General features: G+C 42.8%; 2 protein-coding genes across 2 annotated transcripts; one reads left to right on the top strand and one right to left on the bottom strand.

Annotated features, from left to right (window-relative positions):
* The first annotated feature begins 225 nt into the window (after positions 1 to 225).
* On the top strand, positions 226 to 13007 carry ACAT2 (acetyl-CoA acetyltransferase 2). Its single transcript, XM_079971911.1, has 9 exons — positions 226 to 384; positions 2875 to 3009; positions 4921 to 5102; positions 6685 to 6802; positions 7146 to 7289; positions 8405 to 8527; positions 10361 to 10515; positions 11487 to 11597; positions 12776 to 13007. Exons 1-9 carry the CDS (start codon positions 330 to 332, stop codon positions 12941 to 12943), a joined length of 1191 nt encoding a protein of 396 aa, XP_079828037.1. The 5' UTR covers positions 226 to 329; the 3' UTR covers positions 12944 to 13007.
* A 404-nt stretch (positions 13008 to 13411) lies between these two features.
* TCP1 (t-complex 1) lies at positions 13412 to 25317 on the bottom strand. The gene is made up of 12 exons (XM_079971883.1): positions 25158 to 25317; positions 23228 to 23313; positions 21868 to 21996; positions 19106 to 19203; positions 18067 to 18177; positions 17598 to 17779; positions 16710 to 16836; positions 15394 to 15569; positions 15069 to 15192; positions 14552 to 14744; positions 14092 to 14255; positions 13412 to 13748 (listed from the first exon to the last, which is right to left on the bottom strand). The coding sequence occupies exons 1-12, from the start codon at positions 25225 to 25227 to the stop codon at positions 13532 to 13534; spliced, it is 1677 nt and encodes a 558-aa protein (XP_079828009.1). The 5' UTR covers positions 25228 to 25317; the 3' UTR covers positions 13412 to 13531.
* Between the last annotated feature and the right edge of the window lie 110 nt (positions 25318 to 25427).

Here is a 25427-nt window from a genome sequence, read left to right as displayed (position 1 = left end):
AGGTGCTACTGGACAATTTTGCAATCCCTCAGTGAAGCTTCCCGCACACTAGCATCCTCCATCTTTTTGGCACTGAGACGGCGTCACCTTCAAAGCCTCTCTGGAAGCGAAAACGCAACCTCCCTCCTTCTCAGACCCCTCCCTCCTCCCGCCTGTCACGTGACGGCACGCTCAGCCAAGCCCTCCGTGACGGAGGCGATCGAGGGGGTGGGAGTAGCCCCGCGCAGCCAATGAGAACGCGCGTGGCATTTTCGGGCGGCGCGAGGCGGCTTAAAGGCCAGGCTTAAGGTGCAGCAGGACCAGCCGCCGAAGCAGGACCTGGAGGAGGCATGGATGCAAGCGGGGAAGGTGTTGTGCTCGTGGCTGCTGTCAGGACCCCGGTCGGTGAGTGGGAGGGCGCGCAAGGCCGGCTGCGGCGGCTTTGGGCCTGGAAGGAATATTTTACCCAATGGAGAAGCTTCGCTTCCTTTCTGATCTTGATCATCGATGTAAACCTCCAAAATGTATTTTGTCTAGTTAAGTTTTTACCTCTATCTTCAGCCCATTTTATTTTATTCTATTGCTTATGGCTAGTGGCTGATGCAAATAAGGATTCTTCTGATCTGATCTTTTTGATTGCGGCTGGAAAGCGAAGCATTCGCTATCGCAGTGCCTGCCCAGTATCATTTTAGCGCCCCTCCAGTTGAGCTGTAGCCCATTTCTCGTGGAAGGGGAACTGCAGACTCGAAGGAAGGGGGGCGGCAGTTTAGATTGGCCAGCCCTTCGTGGTTTTAAGAGAGGACGAAGAGTGCGAGTATCCGAAGATGAGCTGTCGTTTTGATCCATTAGACGTCATCCCAAATCAACGTGGTTGTTGGCCCTAATCCAAAGTTAAATAATATTTTTGCGATTGCAACTACATGAAAGGTGGGCGTCTTGTCAATTTTGACTCAACTCTTCTCTGTTTTCATGAGGACTGCAAGCTTCTAGAGCCATTTCCTCCAGATCGCCCAAACCTTAACCATGCAAACATGTCTTCTCGGAAGCCAGCCGGCCGCGTTGAGTTCAATAGAACAGGCAACCTAATCTTCATTTCGGAGTTTCTAATTTTCGTGGAGTACTTGTGGCGTAGAGCCGGTGGTAAATATCAACGTGGTCACTCCAGGCTCCGCCTCGCCCAGTGATTGGGTAGGAACTGTAGAGCCACCGGGTGGAGCAGCCCTGTGATTGCTTCGTGAGAGGCGCTGACGAATCGCGCTCTTCCTCCGATTGGCCTGCGCCGGGTAGAACCATGAAAGCTCGGCTCGCTTCTGTTCTCATTAGATGAACAGAACCTAATGCTGCTCTTTAGCCAGTCCTCTGCACAGAGGTAGTAGCAGTGCCGGATTTACGGATAAACTAAACAAGCTATAGCTTAGGGCCCCACTCTCTTCGGGGCCCCTAAAAAATTTAAAGGGAAAAAAACACCTGGATGTACATTTCCAAAATATAAGATAAAAACAAATCAAATAAAACCTACATACAGCAACAGTGTTTTGTGTTGTATAGGCTCCTATAATGTAAGTAATGGGCCCCGCCTGCTAGCCTGCTCCCTAAAATAGCACTGGTTTGCTCATTTATATACATAGGGTGCCTATGATGTAAGTTACTTTGATAAAATACATATTGTTATGTGCAAATGGCTTTAGATACCTGTTAGATCCATAAATTACTATATAGCATATATTCAACACAAAAAACTGCAACAATTTGTTGTTGACAAAGGACAGCTGGACATATAAAGGGCCCCATTACCTTCAGTAGCTTAGGGCCTCATCAAACCTAAATCCATCCCTGGGTAAAAGGATGTGGCTCTTGGGTCATGTGACGATGTCCTTGGAGAGGGGGATCCAGGGTCGGCAACTCGCTTTGGCAGAAAGCTGCAATGCCAACTCTTGATCTCAAAAATGCAGCTTGAGTACCTCTGAACATGTGCAGAGTTGTTTTCAACATTGATTACATATGAGGGGCGTGTTTCCTCTGTGTGTAACTGCAGGACAAAATAGATTATTGCCTCTACTTTAATGCAGCCTCTTATCTGCTTCGAAAAGTTTACTCTTTTGTCTTCTATTTAAAAATCATCTTTTCCCACTCTTGATAGTTTTTTTTTTATTCTCCATACTAACTCTTAATATTCACACTGGTTATTGCACAACTTAGCTTTAATACATCTGCCTCTCTCTTTTTTTATTTGGCTTCACGCCAGAGTTTCCAGTTTGACAATGAATACCTTTTTTTAACCCATTTTGCACAAAGCAAGAGTGAAGAGCAGCACAGACAGTGTGTGTGTTGTGGGGTATGTCGCATTGAGGAGAGAGTGCTTTCCCACCCCCAATTTAGATGATTTTGAGCATGAATGACTGAAACTGAAAGATAGCAAAATAGAAAACAAACCAAAGGGAGCCTTCATTTGCATAATACTCAATCATGGGCGTAACCAAGGGGGGTTGGGAGGCCAGCTGCCCCCCCCCATGATCAATTAAAACAATAAGAATACTTAATTATCGGTAACTGAAGTTCTGCCCCACCACCACCACATGAAGCCTGCCCCCCAACAATAAGTCTGCTCCCACCAACATAAATCCTTACTTATTGGGAGTTAGTCTTATTTAAATTAGTGAGACCAATTTTAAAGTCAGCATGGACAAGATTATGTTTCACTTATGCACAAAGATTTACTAGGAAACATAATTTGAGTCATATGTACAATTCCAGTTATGCAACACCCCACCCTATATTACTTCATTTACATATGCCTTACTGGACCTGGATTCACAAACCTTTTCCTAAAGTACTTATTTTGTGGTTGAAAAAGGCCTGTCTGTAGTATAACAACTTAACTTGCATTTTATCTAGGATCCTTCAATGGTGCCTTGTCTACTTTGCACGCCCATGAGCTGGCTTCCGTAGCCATCAAGGAAACCTTGAAGAGGGCAAAAATTGAACCTAAAGAAGTATCTGAGGTTATATTTGGACAAGTCTTGGCTGCAGGTATGTCTTAAGTGAACCAGTTTTCTCAGGTGCTGGTCTGGGATCTGTTTTGCCCTCTTCACTAGGGCTTTTGTAATACTTAGGCAAGATATGCATTTATACTATGAGTCATATTTTTTAATCTTCCTCTACTGTACAGCTTACCTTCTCTTCCCCTGTGTAAGTAGGGTTGCCAGCTTACAGCAAGTTGTCTTGTAACCTTTCATTGCCCCTGGCAGCCAGAGATGAAGTAACTGTGACTGCTCCTTCTCAGGTCCTGGCATCTGCCCTGTCACAACATATAGGACTCCCCATGTGCCACATCAGTCAGAACATGTGGTGGGCCACACAGCCAGAGAAGAGGCTTCATTGGTAAGCCACAGCTCTCTCACCTCCGGCAGCACCGAGGGTATTCAAGCTACAACAGTTTGCTGGATTGCAACCCTACTTACCAGTTTTATTCATCTCAATGCTGGTATATCAAATTTCCTGAGAGCAAACACTTGGGTTTTATTTGTGAGCAAATGGTAGCAAACATCCTCATTTACTCTAATTCATTTAATTTAAATCTCAGAAGGTAATGCCAAAATAACCTTACCTCAGGTTGCATCATAACTCATGGGAAGTTGGTTTATAAGGAGCAGTTGTCTTCTAAGGAATAATTGCTTAGTAGGAAGAGTTTCCCTTATCTTGAAAGGTCAACATCTAGAGTTTAAAAGCCTGTTACAACACATCCCTACATGCTAACCAAGGGGTGGGGAGCGTTCTTCAGACTGAGGGCAGCAGTCCCTTCTGGGCAGGGGACGCATGTAAGTAGAGAGGGGGAAAGAGCATAGGGAAAAGTCGATGGAGCAGCTGAGGTGAATTTGCACAGTAGGCTACTTTCTCCACACTCGCACATCCCTCTCTATCCTCCACCCCAAGAGCCAGATAAAGAGCTCTGAAAGGTTGTATTTTGCCCTTTGGCCTGAAGTTCCCTACTCTCCCTCATTCTGCGAATGAATCTTATAAAAATGTTCTTTGCCCACTCCTGAGTTTCCAGTCCACAATAATCCTATTCACTACCTATGCTCCCCCTGATACCTTCTCGGTCCCTAATCACGGTTCATACTTTCTTCCTAATCCCTCGCTTGCTGAGCCCCTCACAGTCTTCCCCCATCCAGGCTAACCTGAGATGGTCTTCCATGGTTAAGCATCCTCTAGTACAGTGTTTCCCAACCTTGGGCCTCCAGATGTTTTTGGCCTACAACTCCCATCATCCCTAGCTAGCAAGACCAGTGGTCAGGGATGATGGGAATTGTAGTTGAAAAACAGCTGGAGGCCCAAGGTTGGGAAACATTGCTCTAGTAGACAGTTGGGGGAGGGCTGAGGTGACACAGGGTGCCCTCATAACAATTCTAATTGGCAGAACTGTTGTGCAGGGTTGAAAAGTGGTCAGGAAGCAATGAGGTTTTATTTTGACTCCTGGAAGGTGCCCACAAAAGGAACATGAAGACGGAGGGAAGGTGCAGAAGTTGTGTCAGTGGAACGTGGGAGTTCAAAACTAAATGAAGCCCAGCTCATAGGAATGTTGTAATTTATCCTGAAGGCACAGAAGCCCTAAATCAGGTGTCAGGGAAGAGCAGAAAACACTTTTGAGACCAGTAAATCCAGAGCAGAGGTGACTTGAGCAACCCAAAGGCAGGTGTTGAAATGCAGAGTTAAGTGTAGGTTTTGGAAAGCAGTGTCTGGTTCTGCAAGCAAGAGCCAGCTACCCACTTAAGAACAAAACAGGATGCTTGAGAATATTGTAGCCAAATGGTGTTTCTGTGTCCTTTTTGCCTTTTCATATGGAAAGGAATGGAGAGGGCCGAAAGTTGGGCAGGGGGAAGGAATGAGAGCAATTGAGCCTGGTTGTTTCTGCATGCTGATGAATTCTTTCTATTTCTGTAGGTGCTGGTCAGAATCCTGCCCGACAAGCCAGTGTCGCCGCTGGGATTCCATATGAGATACCTGCTTGGAGCTGCCAGATGATATGCGGTTCAGGCCTGAAAGCCGTGTGCTTAGGCGCTCAGTCCATCATGATAGGAGATTCCAGTATTGTAGTGGCTGGAGGCATGGAAAGCATGAGCAAGGTGAGGCTTTTGCTGTTCATAAAAGGGCCCTCAGGCCCTCAGACTTAGTTGGTTTTTTCAGATTAGTGGTTTGGAACAATTCTCAGGGCGGAAAGATTTGGACTAGTTCAGAATAGCCATTATTTGCATAGTGGAATCATTAACACCCCAGAGGACAGGATCACACTTCAAAACGACCTTGACAGATTAGAGAACTGGGCCAAAACAAACAAGATGAATTTTAACAGGGAGAAATGTAAAGTGTTGCACTTGGGCAAAAAAAATGAGAGGCACAAATACAAGATGGGTGACACCTGGCTTGAGAGCAGTACATGTGAAAATGATCTAGGAGTCTTGGTTGACCACAGACTTGACATGAGCCAACAGTGTGACGCGGCAGCTAAAAAGCCAATGCAATTCTGGGCTGCATCAATAGGAGTATAGCATCTAGATCAAGGGAAATAATAGTGCCACTGTATTCTGCTCTGGTCAGACCTCACCTGGAGTACTGTGTCCAGTTCTGGGCACCACAGTTCAAGAAGGACACTGACAAACTGGAACGTGTCCAGAGGAGGGCAACCAAAATGGTCAAAGGCCTGGAAACGATGCCTTATGAGGAACGGCTAAGGGAGCTAGGCATGTTTAGCCTGGAGAAGAGGAGGTTAAGGGGTGATATGATAGCCATGTTCAAATATATAAAAGGATGTCACATAGAGGAGGGAGAAAGGTTGTTTTCTGCTGCTCCAGAGAAGCGGACACGGAGCAATGGTTCCAAACTACAAGAAAGAAGATTCCACCTAAACATTACGAAGAACTTCCTGACAGTAAGAGCTGTTCGACAGTGGAATTTGCTGCCAAGGAGTGTGGTGGAGTCTCCTCCTTTGGAGGTCTTTAAGCAGAGGCTTGACAACCATATGTCAGGAGTGCTCTGATGGTGTTTCCTGCTTGGCAGGGGGTTGGACTCGATGGCCCTTGTGGTCTCTTCCAACTCTATGATTCTATGATTCTATGACTGAAACAAGGCTGGGTCTAACAACACCCCCAAGCTGTAGACATGGGGCGGCAGAGAGAGTGTGTAATTCATTGGTTCAGTTAAGTAAAGTTAGACTCTGGACTTAATTGACTTAATGGGAGCTCCCCTCTTTAGATGGCAACCGTTTCACTTCAAATCACAGTCCTGCTGTGTTAGGAGCCTTCCTGCTCATTCCCCTCTCTTTTTGCCCTAAAGTCCTGACATCACCAGTGGTGCAGCCCCATCCAGAACAGGTAGGATCCTTTTCTAGTCAACTACTTCGCCAACTGAGCATACCTTGGATGTATCTGGGTTGACCATTTGCCCATGTATGGCCTGCTCAGATCATCATCAGTCCTCCAAGGGCTCTGGAAGAGGTATACCCTGTCACCTACGCGATTCTTTCAACTGGGGTTGCATCTTCCATAAGCAAACCTTGTACTGCGGCCCCTTCCGTAGACCTCATTTGTTTATAAAAATCGGAATAGCTGTGACATGACGAGGGACTGGCCAGAAGAGACTTGATTTCCACCCACCTCCAAACAACGTCATTCTTAGAATTCTAAATGTGTCAAAATGATTTCCTTGTAGGCACCTCACGTCATTCATATGCGCAGTGGGTTGAAGATGGGGGACGCCTCCTTGCAGGACACTCTGATCTTGGATGGTTTGACAGATGCCTTCTACCACTACCACATGGGTATAACTGGTAAGCCGTATGATTCTTCCAAATGGCATTGTCAAGTGGGTGGGGGAAGAGTCTAGTTCAATATTGGATATTATTTTTATTTATTAAATATTAGATGGACCATTTCAGCTTTCGCATTTCCTTCAGCAATAGCTTTAAACATTTATTTAAGCAACAGGCATACCTTTCCAACAAAACAGATTTGATTGTGTCATGAGTGAGTAAGCATTGAACGTTGGAGGCAGCAGGTTCCCATAGTTCATTACTGACCGTTTGATGCAATTAAAGCTGTGCTGTGCATATGGCAATGTGACTCTTGCTGCATCTTGATAATGAGTATATACTCCCCAATTCCTGGTTTCAGCTGAAAATGTTGCCAAGCAGTGGCAGGTTAGTCGAGAGGAGCAAGATCAACTGGCTGTACAGTCACAGAACAAGGCTGAAAATGCCCAGAAGGCTGGCTATTTTGATAAAGAGATTGTTCCTGTTCCTGTGCCTTCTAGGAAAGGTGAGTATGTATTCATAGCAACACCTGTTCTGGGTACACGGCGTATGACTAGTTATCATGATCTGGATCTGTTTCTGTGCTTCAGTTCTTCCTCTGTTATCTGGGATAATGATCTAACTCAGAGGTGGGCAGAGTCTGACCCACAAGATTAGTAATTTACATGGTCACTGTGAGAAGTAAAGCGGAAATGATGGATGGTAACCATTTTACTGCTGTCCAGCTGCAAAGTAATTTTTCAGAGGTCTCCTGTTTGAAACGGTTCTGAGCCAACATTTCCTGACCTTCTGAGAGCCAGTGTGGTGTAGTGGTTAAGAGCGGTGGACTCGTAATCTGGGGAACCGGGTTCGCGTCTCCGCTCCTCCACATGCAGCTGCTGGGTGACCTTGGGCCAGTCACACTTATTTGAAGTCTCTCAGCCCCACTCACCTCAGAGTGTTTGTTGTGGGGGAGGACGAGAAAGGAGAATGTTAGCCGCTTTGAGACTCCTTAAAGGGAGTGAAAGGTGGGATATCAAATCCAAACTCTTCTTCTTCTGAAACTTTGTCTTAAAGTCTAATTCATTTAACAGTACAGTGGTACCTTGGGTTAAGTACTTAATTCCAGAGGTCTATTCTTAACCTGAAACTGTTCTTAACCTGAAGCACCACTTTAGCTAATGGGGCCTCCCGCTGCACCGCTGGAGCCAGATTTCTGTTCTCATCTTGAAGCAAAGTTCTTAACCCGAGGTAATATTTCTGGGTTCGCGGAGTCTGTAACCTGAAGCGTATGTAACCTGAAGCATATGTAACCCGAGGTACCACTGTAAGTCAAAAGAGAGGTGTTGTTGTGTACCTTTGTACGTATTGGAAGTAGACCGGAGCTCTAGGCATTCTTCCGTGGGAGCACAGAGTTGCTATGAGTTGTTGTGTGAGTGTGTCTCCCCATTGTACTGCAGTAGAGGGCTGGCTCTGCAAGCACAGAGCGACTGCTTCCATAGAAGTGAATGGGAGAGGACAGGATGGGGGATGGGTTGGGGGCAGGGAGATGAATTTCCATTTGGATAGGGTACAGAGATCTTAGGTTCCATTTTAACTTCTACGTAGACAGTTCTTTCTGAAATACATGCTGCCTTGCAGGTCCGGTTGAAGTGAAAGCGGATGAGCATCCTCGCTCTGGTACCAAGTTGGAAACGTTGGCAAAGCTCAAGCCTTTTTTTATAACTGATGGAACAGGAACCGTCACCGCAGCAAATGCCTCAGGTTTGTTTAAGATGTTATAAACCATTTTTAATAGTGCGTTTTAATTTTGTAACCCATCCCAGGACCCGAGGGTGAAGGGTGGGTAATTAAGGATCATAATGGTTACCACTTAAATATAATGCTTAAAATGCAGCTGCTTCAAGCAAATTTTATTTAACTTCAGACAGATACAATCGGGAATACTTGGGGCAGGGGAAAGGCATGTATTTTCTCCAACCACAGCTTGGGGCATTGCAGTGGGGTGGGGGAGGGGGAGGGGGAGGTGGTTGTTAGGCCTTTCCTCAGTAGAGACTTAGGACTCTACTAGACTGGTAAAGAAAAAACAATTTATATGCATTGTATGTGTGAGAACATTGTTTTCCCGTTTTTCTCTACCTGTTTTCCCTGTTTAAATTTACAATGCTATACAATTTACAATGCTATAAACTGAAACGCTTCTTTGATGTGTCTAGATCCAGCCTTAAAAAGACCAGTACAAAGTACTGTTTGTAAAATAGTTTGCCATGCAGAATCCCAAAAGCCTCTTTTAAAGTGTTGTGTTGTCCTTCAAAGTTGAAAGGTGTGTTTCTGTCCCTCATGAACCCTCAAAGGGGAAAACTCAGTATGGACTGAGCATGCTCAGTGGGCATGGAATGCTGATGACAGACTGCGGGAGAAATGGAAGCCCTGTAGGAATGAGATGGGAGTGTCAGGAATTCTGTACATTTTCTTGCAGGTCCTACTTGTATATACTTAACCTGATCTCAAAGTGCTGTTGTATATGTAGCCAATGCAGCAGCACCAAGCTGGGAACCCCCACCTTTGTGGAAGTACAAAGAAATGTATAAATCTTTAGGGGAAATCTGCAAGGGGAGAACCCTCAAAACTTCCCAGTGAGGAATAAGCGTGTTCAGTGGCCACAGGATGCTGATGGGCTGGGGCTGGGGGAGGTGAGAATGGAAAACTGGGATGGATAAGCTGGAATGTTTCGAATCCCGAACAGGGGAACTGAGCCATACCGCAACATTTTGTGGCAGGTCACACTTTTCAATATACCATCCTTAAACAATTTGGTTCGCCTAGGGCTTGCCAATCGGAAGGTCGGCAGTTTGAATCCCTGCGATGGGGTGAGCTCCCATTGTTCAATCCCAGCTCCTGCCAACCTAGCAGTTCAAAATCATGTCAAAGTGCAAGTAGATAAATAGGTACCGCTCCGGCGGGAAGGTAAACGGCGTTTCCGTGTGCTGCTCTGGTTTCGCCAGAAGCGGCTTAGTCATGCTGGCCACATGACCCGGAAAAACTCCCTCAGCCTGTAAAGCGAGATGAGCGGAGCGCCACAACCTCAGAATCATTCGTGACTGGACTTAACTGCCAGGGGTCCTTTACCTTTACCTAATACTGATAACTTACTGATGATTACAATTTTGAAGAAGATAAGTGTTCCTATCAACCACTTTGAAGTTGTTGTTTTTTTACAATCAAGTGGTGTATAATTTTTATGAAATAAATGACTAAAATATGACCATTATATTTGTATATGAGTCTCATTTGCCATTGCTTTCCAGTTGTGACATTGGGGGTGGGGAGAAAGCTCTAGTAATGTTTGTGGGGAAATCTACCTGTTCAATTTGGCACACTAGGTCATGGGGATAAGGATTTGGCCCACTGGCTAGAAAAAGTTAATTCACTCCTGTGCTAATAGGCAGCTGAAGGGCAGAGGGCAAAAGATTTCTACTGTGGTAGTTCTATCTACTTTCAGGTTTTACTCTACCTGGAGAATGCTTTCAATGGCATGTTTTGAGTCTCAAGCCGTGTCCCCTCTCTCCCCCCCCCCCCCGCCCCACTCCACTCCAGGTCTAAATGATGGTGCTGCAGCTGTAATTCTCATGAAGAAAGCTGAAGCCCTTAAACGAGGTCTTGCCCCTTTGGCACGGATTGTATCCTGGGCCCAAGCTGGTGTAGATCCTTCTGTCATGGGGATTGCGCCTGTCTCAGCCATAAAGAAAGCTGTAAGTAATATATTGGGAACAGGGCGAATCTTTTCAGAATACAGTGGTACCTCGGGTTAAGTACATAGTTTGTTCCGGAGGTCCGTTCTTAACCTGAAACTGTTCTTAACTTGAAGCACCACTTTAGCTAATGGGGCCTCCCGCTGCCGCCGCACCGCCAGACCACAATTTCTGTTCTCAGCCTAAAGCAAAGTTCTTAATAAAATGTTTTTAGAATGTTGTATCATTTTACTTTTGTTAGCCGCTCTGAGCCCAGCTTCGGCTGGGGAGGGTGGGATATAAATAAAATTTATTATTTTATTATTATTATTATTAACCCGAAGTACTATTTCTGGGTTAGCGGAGTCTGTAACCTGAATCGTATATAACCTGAGGTACCACTGTAGTTGGTTAGTCCTGAGTAACAAATCTTGTATTAAACATACACTCTACTTCCTCCCGAACGATATACTGTATTTTTCCATCTATAAGATGCCCCCATATATAAGATGTCTGCTATTTTGGGGGGCTCAGATTTAAGAAAATGGGGGAGTGGAGATGTATCTTTGCATAAGACGCCCTTTAATCTTTGACATTATTTTTTAGGGGAAAAACCTAGTCTTATATACGGAAAAATATGGTAATTTTAAAAATGTTTTCAGAAATCTTCAGTTGATGCTAAATTACTGTTTTCCAAGCAATGCACTCCTTTAGTTTCTATGAATAAATCTGAGACATTGGCACACATAGTTTCTGTGAGACTCATGCTATTTAATGAGCCTATGTGTAAAATTTTACATCTTCCATGTTAATGCGAAGGCTTCAAACAGTATTTTTAAAGTCAATAACCAACTGCCCATAGCATTACCGTTTTCCTAATGTCTGGAATCTAGTTGGTTATATTCTGCTTCTAAAACCTGAAGGCACACAGACCAGCTTTGCTGCTAATTGCTTGAAGCCTTGATGTTAATTACTTGTTTGCCCTTCTGCAGCTGGAAAAAGCAGGTTGGACAGCAGATCAGGTGGACTTGTATGAAATCAATGAAGCCTTTGCTGCTCTAGGTTGTGCAGTAACAAAAGAGCTAAAACTGAACCCGGAAAAGGTATGTCCTGAAAGCTCAATACTGGAATATCTAACCTTATCTGACAAAGGGAGAGATAATTAGGTATAGCCTCTCTCAGATAAGGTGGAAGGCATTCAGAATAAATTTGCATATATTGGGGGTTGGTGAATATAGAAGGGCTCATTTCATTTGCAGAAGGGGATGATTTGGGGGGTGGAGAGCCTCCTACTGGAAGAAAAGTGTACACAGGTTTGGTATGGTAGGTGTTAAAACTGTTGAGGGACGGGAGAGGGAAGGAGGAATTTACAAAAGCTGTTTCCTTCCTCCAGTGCAGGAATGGGGAAACTCAGGCCCAGGGGCCAGATGCACCTCTCCAGGCCTTGATCTGGTCCTTGAGACTGACCTTGCCAGGCCTTACCACTCACTCTCTGAAGAGTGATTTTGCCTGCCAGGAATGCGTCCTTTACTACAATGATGCATCTCAATTGCATCAGAACTTGGTCACACCTCCATGCCCCTCCTAGTAGCTCCACCAAGTCTATTGGCTACCAGCCATCACTGGAATGAAGGTGCCTGTGTTGCTTTGAAGAAACTGGGGGTCACTCCCCTTGCAAATACAGTGGTGCCCCGCAAGACGAATGCCTCACAAGACGAAAAACCCGCTAGACGAAAGGGTTTTCCGTTTTGGAGGTGCTTCGCAAAACGAATTTCCCTATGGGCTTGCTTCGCAAGACGAAATGTCTTGCGAGTTTTTTCCCTCCCCCCCTTTTTCTAAGCCGCTAATCTGCTTATCCACTAAGCTGATAAGACGCTAAAAGCGCTAATCCGCTAAGCCGTCAATGGGCTTGCTCGCAAGATGAAAAAACCGCTAGACAAAGAGAATCGCGGAGGCACCACTGTAGACAGTTTACCTCCAACTCCCAGGGTTGTAGCCATTTTTTTCTGGAATAAATGCTGCTCATCAACACAGCTATTGCTGCCGAACTATTGCATTAGTGACTTTCCTCACCCTAACTTGTCCTCTGGTCCTTTTTCTGACTCTACCTCTATTTTTTAAAAAAAACCATTACAGATAATCTCTCCATTGAAGGCTGGTTAGAATGTCATTGAAGCGTCTTCAGTCTCGAACACTGCTATAATTTCCCTTCTTGCCCCTTTGTCTGCCTTGTTCTATGGTATACTTTATATTTAACATGGACACTTAATTTTTGTGGCAGGTGAACATTGAAGGTGGGGCTGTTGCCCTTGGCCATCCTCTTGGAGCATCTGGTTGTCGGATCCTTGTTACGCTTGTGCATGCACTGGAACGAACAGGTGGAAAACGGGGGGTTGCTGCTTTGTGTATAGGAGGAGGGATGGGCATAGCCATGTGTGTAGAAAGATAATGGAAGTGTTTCGGTAATTCTGTATTTGTTGCATGGCTTCTAATTAAAACTGAAACTGTCTTAACTGCCGCCTCTTCCTTCAATCACTGTGACGTCACTATCTCAGTTCCATCATTGCAAATGCTGTCCCAGCTTTAAATTACTAGTACTGTTTGAATATAAACAAGTCAAACATACTGAGATCCATATAGTCACGGGATAAATATGGATTAAAATAGCCAATCTGGCTGCTGCAGAGAGCACCTTAGTGGGCAGAATCAGTCTCTTGACTTCAGGAAAAGTTAAGCTGTTCCTTGCCCCACCCCAGCAGAGCAAAAACCTTGGATACTGCAACTTTAGCGCTAGGCATAACTGCACAGCATTCCTTGGTGTAGAAAACCAAAAGCGTTGTATAGTGACTTCTGTTAAGCCCTCAAAAGCTCTTAGCCACCTTGCATTTTATTGCGTGCTTAAATATCAGGACAAATATGAGGACACAGCCATTTTTTAATTTTAAGTAATTAAGCAGAAGTGCAACAGCTTCATTAACACACTTGTACATACAAGACTACAAAGACTTTTACAGGAACAGTTGGAATAAAAATGCATTTAGTCTTCAATTGCTCCAGAATGAACTGCATCTTCATAGCATCCGCCTTTATCACCTTTACTTTCAGGGTGCAGCTTAATAACATCATCGATTCGAAGAATAGTAATTGCAGCTTCTGTTGCAAACTTCAGACTCTTTGTTTTAACCACAGTAGGCTCAAATACACCAGCCTGCTTGTTGTCACGTGGCTTTCCATTGATTAAATCAAGACCAATCCTTTAAAAACAAAGTTAATTGGTTTAATATTCCCAAATGAAGAGCTAACTTTTAATCTCAATTTTGTAACATTTTTGATACAGCGAGAGCAAGTCAACATTTAGCTCCTGTGCTCTTCCTCAAACTTTTATCCATTTTTGTCAACCTTGTACCTGAACGAAGTACACCACCAGAAAAACCTACCTTGGCAAAGCTGCTGTTACAGACACAGTGCTTAAGTCATTTTTTAAAGATGATTTGTATTGAGTGCTGGCATATTAAGACTAGAATTAACTATATATGATAGCTTTATGTTATTGGGCTTGTGACAAACAATTCCACTTCTTTCTGCACTGACACTTACCATTTCAAGTTTTTGCGTTCTGGATTCACTTGAGCTTCATTGTGAAATGCCCTGAGTTTTGCAACAAGATCTATAGCATCTTGAGCAGCATTGACTGCTAAAGTGTTTGGAATAACCAGAAGCGATCTTGCAAATTCTGCAATAGCAAGCTGTTCACGTGATCCCTAATTAAAAAAGGATTATATATTAGCATTTCAGAACTGTAATGCAAAAGAACAATGCCTTATTAGCAATAAATAGTCTATTGTGCTGAAAGTTAGTTGAAGTGATCCCATATAGGTATTCAGAATAAACTTATCCATTTTTAAAATCAATCTTACATTTAAATATTCCCAATGCATCTTTCAACAATTATTAAGTGAATTATGGCTGACTCAACTGAAAAAAGAACTCCAAAGCTACAATAAAACAAAGTTCACAGGCAGAAGTGTTTCCAAACATTTATTAACTAGAAACTTACCATGCTGGTTGCATAATTTTCTAGGTAAATAGAAAGTGCTGCTTCAACTGCACCACCTCCTGGAACCACAGACTTTGACTCTAATACTCTTTTGACAACACAAAGAGCATCATGCAAGGATCGCTCCATTTCATCACACATGAAGTCATTTGCCCCTCGTAATATAATGGCAGCTGTAGTCCGTGCCTTAGTACTGTTTCAGAAAGACAAAGTGAAAGGTCCTTATTCCTGAGTCAGTTATCAAAAAAATTAATAGCTAATCTAACCAACCCTATTTAGCTATATTTTTGAGTTACTCATTTTTCATTATGTAGTTAACAACAACTGAATTGTGTCCAGTTTTATCAAGAAAATTCATGGTCTCAGACTAATAACAGAGGACTGAAAGTAATCTATCCCACACATATAACTGCTCACACAATTTAAAAGGCATCATGGCAACTATCAAACAGGAAATTTCAAAAGATGTAGCAAAATATGCTGGTGCCAATACTTTATACAAGAGAATAATTCTTACTTCTTGATTAAGATTAATTCATCATCACAAATTCTTTCTTGAACCACTTCTTCTGCTTGTCCCAACATTGACGCTTCAAAAGTTTCTTCACCTTCCAGATTTGCCAGGGTTGAACACAGAGTGGCTTATAAAAAACAACACACAAGCAAGGCCTTTAGTATGCTTCACAAAAGCCACTTTCATTATGCCAAACAACCTCACTCATATTTGGGTTTTTAAGGTCCAACAAGTGGCAGTAAGCAACGTGTTTCTATATATTTAACTTCAGTACTAACAAGACTAGCAAGCTGTGGTGTTAAGATTCAACGCTGATGTCTGTAGTTACCTCCAGAAGCCTTAGCAATACGTTTAAGATCTCTTTTTAGAACTCTGCGTACTCCCATGGCACCAGCATCCGCAAAGTATTTCAGACACATATCATCAATTCCACCAGTAGTCAAAACGACATTTGCGCCTGTGGCCAAGATCTTATGAATTTTCTCTTTAGTGATGTCAGCCTCTCTGCATGAGAGAGTAGGCATGCATTAGTTAAACAGAAACAAACTCAAATATGAAATTAGTGGTCGAAAAGATAAAATGCTCCATAAAACTAGCTGTGATTTAATGTGCGATCTATCTTCCCAATTATATTAATATGCATTTCATATAAAAGACTTTCCAGACACGCATACAGGGCCTCTGCTAAAGATCTTTAAAGATCAAAAGTAGCATTTTGAAATGAGTTGCACGCCTGTGCAATTGACATGTGATCATAATGCCCAGTCCCATATAAAATCTTTGCAGATATATCTCAGATTAACTGCAGTTTCCAAACCATCTTCAAAGACAGCTCTACATACTATACAATTGTATCATTTGAAGGTTACCAGAACATTCATCACCACTATAAGAGACTGGTAAATTAATAAAGTATACAACTTTTCTATCCAAACCCAGCTGTCTAGCAATAGACAGAAGCATAAGCCTGTGAGATAGCTGAGTTAGTAAAGCTAAGAGTCCTATGCTCTCAGGATTATGGGTTTAAGACCCATATGGGACAAAAATATTCCTACATTGCAGGAGGTTGGACTAGATGACCGTTGGGTCCTTTCCAAATCTACTATTCTATAATGCAAAGGTTGCTAGACCCCACAAAAAGATGGAGCTACATCAGATGTAGCCCTACCGCAACCTTTCTTTGTAAGGTGCCTGCCAGGGTATTACTGGCACTAAAACTAGGATGCATGAGCACTGGTCAGATAATAAAAGTTGTAGTCAAAACATCTGGAAGGCACTAGGTTTGAGAAGGCAGCTCTACTGCTTTCAGTTATGGTACACAATTACAAAGATTATGGAGCTCCTTATTCAGGTAGATGAGGGAGCAAACTTGTGGGAAGGTAAACTGATTTAATTGATTTCAAATTAGCCATGAGCTTAGATTCACACACCAACACTTAATTAAAAGAAATCTGCTGCTGCTCTTTATAATCAACTTGAATTGAACTGATTCTTTGCAAGAATAGTGATAGTTTGGAATACACTGCTTCAAAATTCTTAAGATTCCATATTTGCCCCTTGTTCTTTTTAAACATGTTTCACTATCTAAGACAACCTATATATACACACTATCATTTTAGTTCCAAGTGTCCCCCCACGGCATACCTCTGCCTAATCTGGTCCAGTTTTTCAGGATCTGTGACTACGACCTGAACACCAAGCTTCATTTTAGTCTTCTGTAAGCTGAAGTCAAGACATGCAATCTTTGCATTTACTATTCTCTTGGGCATACCTTTAAAAAGGAGAAAAAACATACCACACATCCTAGGTTGTTTACTAAAATACAGTATTTCAAAATTATTTTAAAAAATCAAGTTAGGAATATTCTTTAAAATGTGCTATTAGTAATTCTTGTAGCAAAGTTATTCACCAAAGACCCATTTTCTTGAAACCCACTCTGTTCATAAACCCTCTAGGCTAAATCAGTGTCCATCCATTCAAATCATGCATTATTGGTTGATACACTTTTACACCTAAAAAGTGAGTCCCACTAAATTCAGAGGGCTTACTACCAGGTATGAGGGTGCAGAATTGCAGCCCGAGACAGAAGAGGACCAAGTGTCTCCTACAGCTTATTTAGTATCATACTTTCATGTTAAACACAAGTGTTAACTATACAGTGGTGCCCCACAAGACGAATGCCTCGCAAGACGAAAAACCCGCTAGACGAAAGGGTTTTCCGTTTTTTGAGGCGCTTCGCAAGACGAATTTCCCTATGGGCTTGCTTCGCAAGGCGAAAACGTCTTGCGAGTCTTGTCCCCCTTTTTCTAAGCCGCTAAGCCACTAATAGCCGCTAATAGCACTAATCCGCTAATAGGGATGATTCGCAAGATGAAAAAACCGCTAGACAAAGAGACTCGCGGAAAGATTATTTTCATCTTGCGAGGCACCACTGTATTTTATGCCATCTACTAACACTTAGGATTCCTCAGAAAAAGAAAGTGCATGTACTAACACAAAACTATTGGTTTGTTGATAAGAATGTGACCTTACTTTGGGAGCCCACAACACAGTTCAACGCATAGCCATTTACAAGAATGCTCTCTTTCTGACTGCGACCATGTGCCTTCAAAACGTTAATGGAGTTGATGGGATAGTGTGCTTGCCCTTTTGAATCTGTGTATTTTACTGCAAGTGCAGCATCCACTACCATGTTGGCAAAGAAGTCACTGTCACTATAAGAGCACTGTTAAGGAGAATAGGAGCAGTTGAGCATCTATTGAATTTACTGCACATCTCACATTAAAAAGACATTATAAATATCCAAGAGGGTTTCATAGCAGCTAAGACTAATGCCATTATACAGATGCAAGTTCTCTGGAAAGACATTCTTAAAGGAATGCCAATGATATCAGGATTAGACCATGCCTTTATGCCTCCCCCACTACATATCTAAGAAAAATTGCTATTTTTCTCTTCAAGGTAGCACTAAATACTTTGCTTCCACAAACTGAAAGGATACATTCCAATGATTTTGGAGGACATTGATGTTTTAGCTGCATTAATAAGGCAGTCCCTGCCCAGCTCATCTGAGTTAATAACAAGGTTCTCATTGATGTATCGAACTGCCTCCCTGTTGAATAAAAGCACAATTTTTACAAGGTAGTTATGATTTAATTTTAATACTCTCAATGCTTTGACTGCTTACAGAAATTATAACATTAACAGTAATTTCATCTCTTTGAAAATGGAATAAAGGCTGAAAATGAGCTATTTCCTTCAATGGCCAGCCATCATTGCAAGGGTAGCTTATGAAAGAGTTTTAAAATACTACGCAACATATAAAACAACCAAGCTGAACCCAGCAAACAATAAAATACAACCTGGATCAATTAGCTTAATCACAGCAACTTAAGGCTGCCATCCTATGGTGGCTTAGAGGGTGTGTGAGGGTCACAAACAGAATGGATCTCCTACACCTGCAGAAGGAGGCTGATCATCTCAAATCTCCTTCTGCAGGTGCAACAACCTCTACCATACTTGCTGCTCTGACAGTGGTCAAAGACAAAAATGTGGTCCTGCAGGCTTGTGAAATGAAGAGGACATTTGAATCAGTCCTGGGTACACTTAGACAGCACACACACACAGACGGGACTTAGTCCAATACACCTGGAAAGCATCAGGTTAGGAAATGCTGACACATAAAGCCTATGGCAGCTGTTCTGCCAATGTATCTCTCCTTACCTTCAGCATAAATTGCATATATGATTGGCCTGTCAGTATGTTAAAAACCCTACATAAAGTAAGTCTTTGCCTGGTGTCAAAAGGATAGCAAAATGAGAGTCAGCTGATCCTCCCTACAAAGGACATTCCACATGCAGCATAACACCAGTGCTCTTTCCCTTACTTGCCATCCACCTTTCTTCTGATGGCTGGGGCCATTAAATGTGCTGTCACAAAATAACATGCTGCCCTAAACTAAAAATCTTAAAATTCAATAAAACTAACAGGGAAGGTCGAAATTGCTCAGCAGTAGATTTCACCACTGAACAGTTTCTTACTTGCAAGCGAGACGATATCCGCTAATGACAGAAGTGGGGTGAATTTTCTGTTTAACCAACTCATCTGCATTTTTCAAAAGTTCTGCAGCAATGATCACCTGTTAGAAATAACAGAGACACGATTTAACAATGTGCAAGCTATTCTGTGAAAAAATTAAAGCATAGTCAAGGCATAAGCTTAATGAAAAAAGAATGATGGTCTTAATGTGATAAGTTCATTCTCTTTAGCAGATAGAAGGTATCATTTGCAGGTCACACTTCTTGCTGGCTCTGGAGGGACCATTAAATTAAATTTCACATCCTTTCTACTTTTTCCAAGATTCCATGGCTTAAGAGGATTTGGTGCTGGCCTGGCAGAGTTGCCCTAGCTTATCCTGTCCACCATTGCAAACAGCAGCAGCTTTTGCTGTGTGGGGCCCACTTCCGCTCATAGCCTGGGAGCTGAGTTCTCACCCCAAGTCCATGGCTGCAATGTCTTCCTCTTCCTCTTCAAAAGATAAGCACTTGAGAATACCTAGTGTCTGTGTAAGGGAGACATATCCTATCAGATGTCTGCTCCTTAAGAACCACATGTATGTGTCCAAAAACCTAACCCCCAACCAGCCCAGGCTAGGTGGAAGTGACACGGTAGAGAGAGAGAAAAAAAAGCCTGTAGATTATGATGCAAGGATAAATATAGCTCAGTATATGCCTGTTGTCTTGTGGCAAGCAGGACCAGAAACTGGGTGAAGAAACAGAAGGCTCTTAATGCAGAACAGCATTTTTCATTTGCTTCCCCTCCAATTTTGACACAGTTCTATTACCCTATCAGTAATAACCAATGAAGTCAGAAATGGAACATGGGTTGTCCTAAAGGCATTTAAAGAGACTGGCCTGGCTACAGAAATGGAATCCAAATATGGTCTAAGAATTGTATTTGTTGGTTCTGTTGCTGGGCCAGACTTTAACAACTGCAGTGCTTTCCCAGGCAAATCTTCCAAAAAGGAAGTTGCTACTTTTGCTTGCTGGGAGATGGTGAAATGATGGCCCCATTGTGTTTCCTTTGTAGGTGGTTACTTCTGGCTACTGCCAAAGCAGGCAGATAAAAACTAAGGTTTGTTCTCATGTTAATGTGAGAAGTTACTGAGTTCTTTGTGTAAATCACTGTGTGCATGAGGATGAAGAAAAAACGAATAAGCATCTTTCAGAGTACAGAAGAGAGTATACTCATCCCTATGCTGTACTGATGCCAGTCTGTCATTCAGAATAGCCAATGCAGTCCCAAAAACTTTATTCTTCTGCCTCAAGCTACTCCATCTTTTAATTGCACCACACCCTTACATGAACTTGCAAGAAAGAATTATCCTTCTGACAGTAATGTATAACAGGTGTGTTTTCTTTGAATCCAAACTACAAGCATGCCCAAAATAATTAACAGTATGTACTGCCATTTCATATAGGATGAATACATTGTCAATATTCTCCTTCAGACCTTTGGCAGTCATTTATTTATCCCATAAGCATAGCCACGTATTTTGCAATGCAAATAAGTGGTAGTCAAATGGGAAGACTTTCCCTCCAATTATAACAGTAAACACAAGTAACCTTGTAAATGGGTTCAGGAGCGTAACCTGTTTAAAGATAATTCATGGGAGAAAGGGCCGTATCTAATGCGGCAGCTCCTCTGGCACTAGGGATGTCTGTGTGCACAACTGGTCTTCAACTTCCCCTTGTATCCCTCTAGCCTGCCGTGTGCCCTCAAAATCAACTCTAGAGGACTGGAGGACCTTCCAGAGTAGATTCCAGAGGTGCAAGAGGGGAGGAAGAAAGGAAACCTAAGTTCTACTGCACCAGTGGAACCTTGCTAGTGCAACATTAGATACAGCCCAAGATCTTTTAGAGGAGCGTCTCCACCCCCATCGTTCAGCCCGGACACTGACGTCCAGCTCCGAGGGCCTTCTGGCAGTTCCCTCCCAGCAAAAAGTGAGGTTATAGGGAACCAGGCAGAGGGCCTTCTCAGTAGTGGCACCTGCCCTGTGGAACGCCCTCCCATCAGATGTCAAGGCAACTATCTGACTTTTAGAAGACACCTGTAGACAACCCTGTTTAGTGAAGTTTTTAATATTTTGATGTTTTAGCACAGGGGTCAGCAACCTTTTCCAGCCATGGGCCGGTCTACCGTCCCTCACACCATGTGGTGTGCTGGACTATATTTTGGAAACACACACACACACACACACACACACACACACACACACACAGTGATTGAGAAGGCGATTGGGCCGCATTCAGCCTCCGGACCTTAGGTTGCCTACCCCTGTTTTAGCGTGTTTTTAATTTTCTGTTGGGAGCCGCCCAGAGTGGCTGGGAAAACCCAGCCAGATGGGGAGGTTATAAATAATAAATTATTATAGTTCTAATTCAAACACATTAAGCTGGAGTATGTAATTTTTAAACTGTTTATCAAGTCTGTGTTAATTATGGTATTTCGGCTTGACAGGTTGATTGAGCATACTTCGTTTCAACAACAATAAATGAATAATCCTTTATGTGAAACAGGCTTTTATAAAATAGGCTAAGGAATAAATAGACATAGCAAACCTAACATTAAGTGGTTGCAGTATTTTTAAAACATCAATACGGCAGTTTAATTTATTATGTATCTAAAATAAATCATATATATGCTGTTCAGATTTCAAAGCAAACCTGAGTGGGGCAGCACAGAACAGTATTGTGCTCCCAGCCTTTTTTCAGTGCACATGAATCTACAAACATACACATACCACAGAGGTGGTCCCATCTCCAACTTCTTTGTCTTGTAGCTCTGCCAGTTCACACAGAACTTTTGCCGCAGGATGCTCTACCTCCAGCAATTTCAGAATAGTTGCACCATCATTAGTAATGGTCACATCCTAATATTCCAGACACAGAAATAAATAAATAATGATTGTTACTTAATATTAATCACAATTATGAAATATAATAGGAAACATTATGCAAATAATCATAAAGAACTGCTTAAGGGTCGCTAGGGACTTGCTCAGGGGTCCCTAGTTTTGGACTAACATTTCTAGCTGTCAGAAAATGTCGCTGCCAAGTTCCTCAACCCAACATCAGCCAAGGAAGCCCCCCCCCCCATCCGATTTTCCTCAGGTAAGGACAGGCTGGGAGAACGTCACCTTTGGGCTGACCCTCAACATACAGTATCAGCACTAAGCAGTCTGTTTTTTGCTGCAGGTTTTACCAAGCAGCAACCAAGCAAGATCCCACCTCATTTTTCTGCTTCAGAGAAGGAACAGTTGGTGAGCTTACTGGTTTGGTCCTGCACATTTTGGTCATACAGCTACCAAATAACCTCCAGCTTTCCTTTCAGTATTGGAGCTGAGAAGAGGACAGGGATAACTGTGAAGCTGTTGGGAAAATCACCACCCACCCCTTTCAGCTTCAAAGTGAGGATGGAGACTGGTTGCTTTTTACTCTCACTACGATGAGCCAAAGTCCCACAAGTCTTAATTAAATGCCCACTAAAGGGACATTTTGCCCATATTTTGCAAGGCTGCTGAGAATGGATAACTGAATTAGCATGTATATTAACCCGATTCTGTTTTAAGCCAAACCCTTGTGACCAACAAGTTATGGAAATTATTTGAGTACAGTAATGACCATTCATAATGTAAGAATATTCTTCACAACTGAGAGCAGGGCAGTGGGATGGGGGAAGTGAAGACAAGCTACAACAATTAACCATGATGTTGTTCACTGCTCCTGCTCAAGCTTGCACAGAAAAAGCTATTTGGTTCCTGAAATTAATTCCGATTGTGCAGATAAAATATAACTGATAGAATTCTACAGAATGGGGTAATAAGTGTGTGAAAACGGTCCAGATACAATGATCCCCAGGCGTGCACCTCCAGATCATCATCATCATCATCATCCTCCTCCTCCTAGTGCCCAACCATCTCTACTTGGTCTTAAGTAGCCAACAGCCAGGTACAAAATGTGCCTGGCGAATTTTGAACACTGAAACACATTAAAAAACATGTTTAATTCAGGATAATTTTACAGACTTACTGAAAGACATATCTTGGTTGCACAGTGCACTTTTCTCTTAAAATGTACTCATAGAAAATAGTGTCTACTTACACCAATGTCATCCACCAACATTTTATCCAAACCAACTGGGCCAAGAGAACTCTTCACAATATTGGCAATGGAAGCAGCAGCCATAACTGTTCAGAAAAACAGATACATTTTCCTCTCAAATAGCGCAAAGTGTTTTTCTTAAAACAATAGGTTACGTGATACAGATGCTGCCGTATATACACTTATTTAAATCAAATCCTTTTAGAAAAGTAGTTAATTCTGGTTAAGAAAACCAAACTTACCACTTTGTTTAGTATTTAACTATAGTAATACTGTACCTCAATGTTATTTGTCCATGGTTTGAATGGGGGAACAAGTGTTTTGCGGAGAACCTCTAAGATGAATCAGAGCCTCCACAAGTAGGCTCTGTTCACAATCCATCCAGTTTTTCACAAGGAATGGACCACACAAGTAGAGTTTGTAATAGGCATTTTCTAGTGTAAGCACAGATCCATTATAACAGTTCCATGCAGTGTGTCTAAATCTTCTCAGCCTCATGTGCACAGCTGAACCAGTCCAAAAGCAATGAAGTACATTCGCTGTCATTATAATACTGTACTATGTTCTGCCATTTAATATAGGAGGAAGACAGTGTACATTCTTCTCCTTCAGACTATGGCAGGCTTTTCTTTATCCCATAAGCATAACCTCTTATTTGGTAATGCAAATAAGTGGCAGTAGAATGGGAAGGGTCCAACTCCTATCCGAGCACAGATTCTAAATAAACTTGTACCTGAGCTTGGGGGAATAGCTATATATTTTAATTCAATAGATTAAATGCAGTTTATAATGTTATAAATATGCACAATAAGGCTCAAACATGTTTTTAAAACAAATATAACTTCTTGTATGAAAGATTAAAATGCAACCTCTCACTACAGATAAACCAAATGCCAGCAATAAGCATATCAATGCAAGATCTCAATGGGGAAGGGGAAAGACAATGCTGATCAGGATTTTTAAGTTCCCCTCTACTTGTTACATCATCTACCACTACTTGGGATTTCATGAGAAAAACACAGGTAACTTTTAGCTTAAAACAAATCTATATTCACTAGCCTAAATCTACAGTCACCAGTGATTTTTAAAATAATAACCTATTCAGCAGTTTATGATCATAGCTCTTCTTAAAAGAAAATGTGGTTTCAACGTTATCGTGCAAGATAACACTAGTACAGATTTTAAATGACATTATTTTGAACTAATGGAATTAGGTCAGTTGATCACACGTTAAGATTCTCTTGTCTGCATTACACTCTGACAGAACTTTTAACCCATGGAGCCACGTGAAATTGAAAATTACATCCCAATTTAATGTTTTAATTACAAATCAGCATCAATAATTATTCTTTTTGTGGTTCTGCTTTGAAACATATTTTTTCAATCGGTTACATTTCCTACCGGAATAGGAGTGGGCTGCCGATATCATGTGGTTTCTCATAAATCCTCAATGCATCCAAATCGGGCTTAACAATGTGGCTAACCAAAGAGACAAGCTTCGGAAGCGAGCCCTGCCATATTAGGAAGCGAACTGCGCGCCCCGTCACTGGAGGCTGACGGAAAAGGAGCGGCTCCATCGCACATGCAAAAAGCGAATTATTTCACGAACGCGAGACCCGAGGCGTGGCGAGAGGAAAAAGGACTTGATCAAGTGACTCTCAGTTTGATCCTCCCGATAGATCTCTCCCCCTCTCTAGAGGCTCAGGAAAGGGACGCCTGTGGGGCAACCCAACGTTCGCCGCCTTGGCCAAAGGCCGCCCGTTCTCTGTGCGCCCGTTAAGCGCAGGGAAGCCGGTCCCGCCTCACACGCGCGCCCGCCCCATCAGCCCCCGGCGCTAGCGGAGCCGAAGCCACCGTTAGCCTCCTGAGAGGGTTTCGGAAGGCCCCGAGGAAAGTAATGACCATTCCTTCTTCTGTTTTTTTTTTTTACCGTTCTGCGTGCGGACATGCTCGCCGGTGCCCCGCTCTCCGAAAACCGCCAAAGGCCCGTCGAACGCCATCTTGACGAACAAAGAGAGCGAGGCGGCAACGCGCGCGCAGCACTGCAGACCTCGCGGCGCAAGGCTTCCTGGGTAAGCCCGCCCCTCAAGGCGGCGGCCGTTGGGAGGCTCCTGGCGTCGTCTTCGCCGGAAGGGCGTAAGAGATGAACCAATGAAAACGCGGGGCACAAGTTTACTCAGGGCATGTCTTTTGAGTTTTG

Source organism: Podarcis cretensis (assembly GCF_951804945.1).
Source record: "Podarcis cretensis genome assembly, chromosome: 3".
Taxonomy (NCBI): Eukaryota; Metazoa; Chordata; class Lepidosauria; order Squamata; family Lacertidae; genus Podarcis; species Podarcis cretensis.
Note: the sequence above shows the minus strand (reverse complement) of the source record. Positions and strands in the feature narration are given on the sequence as shown.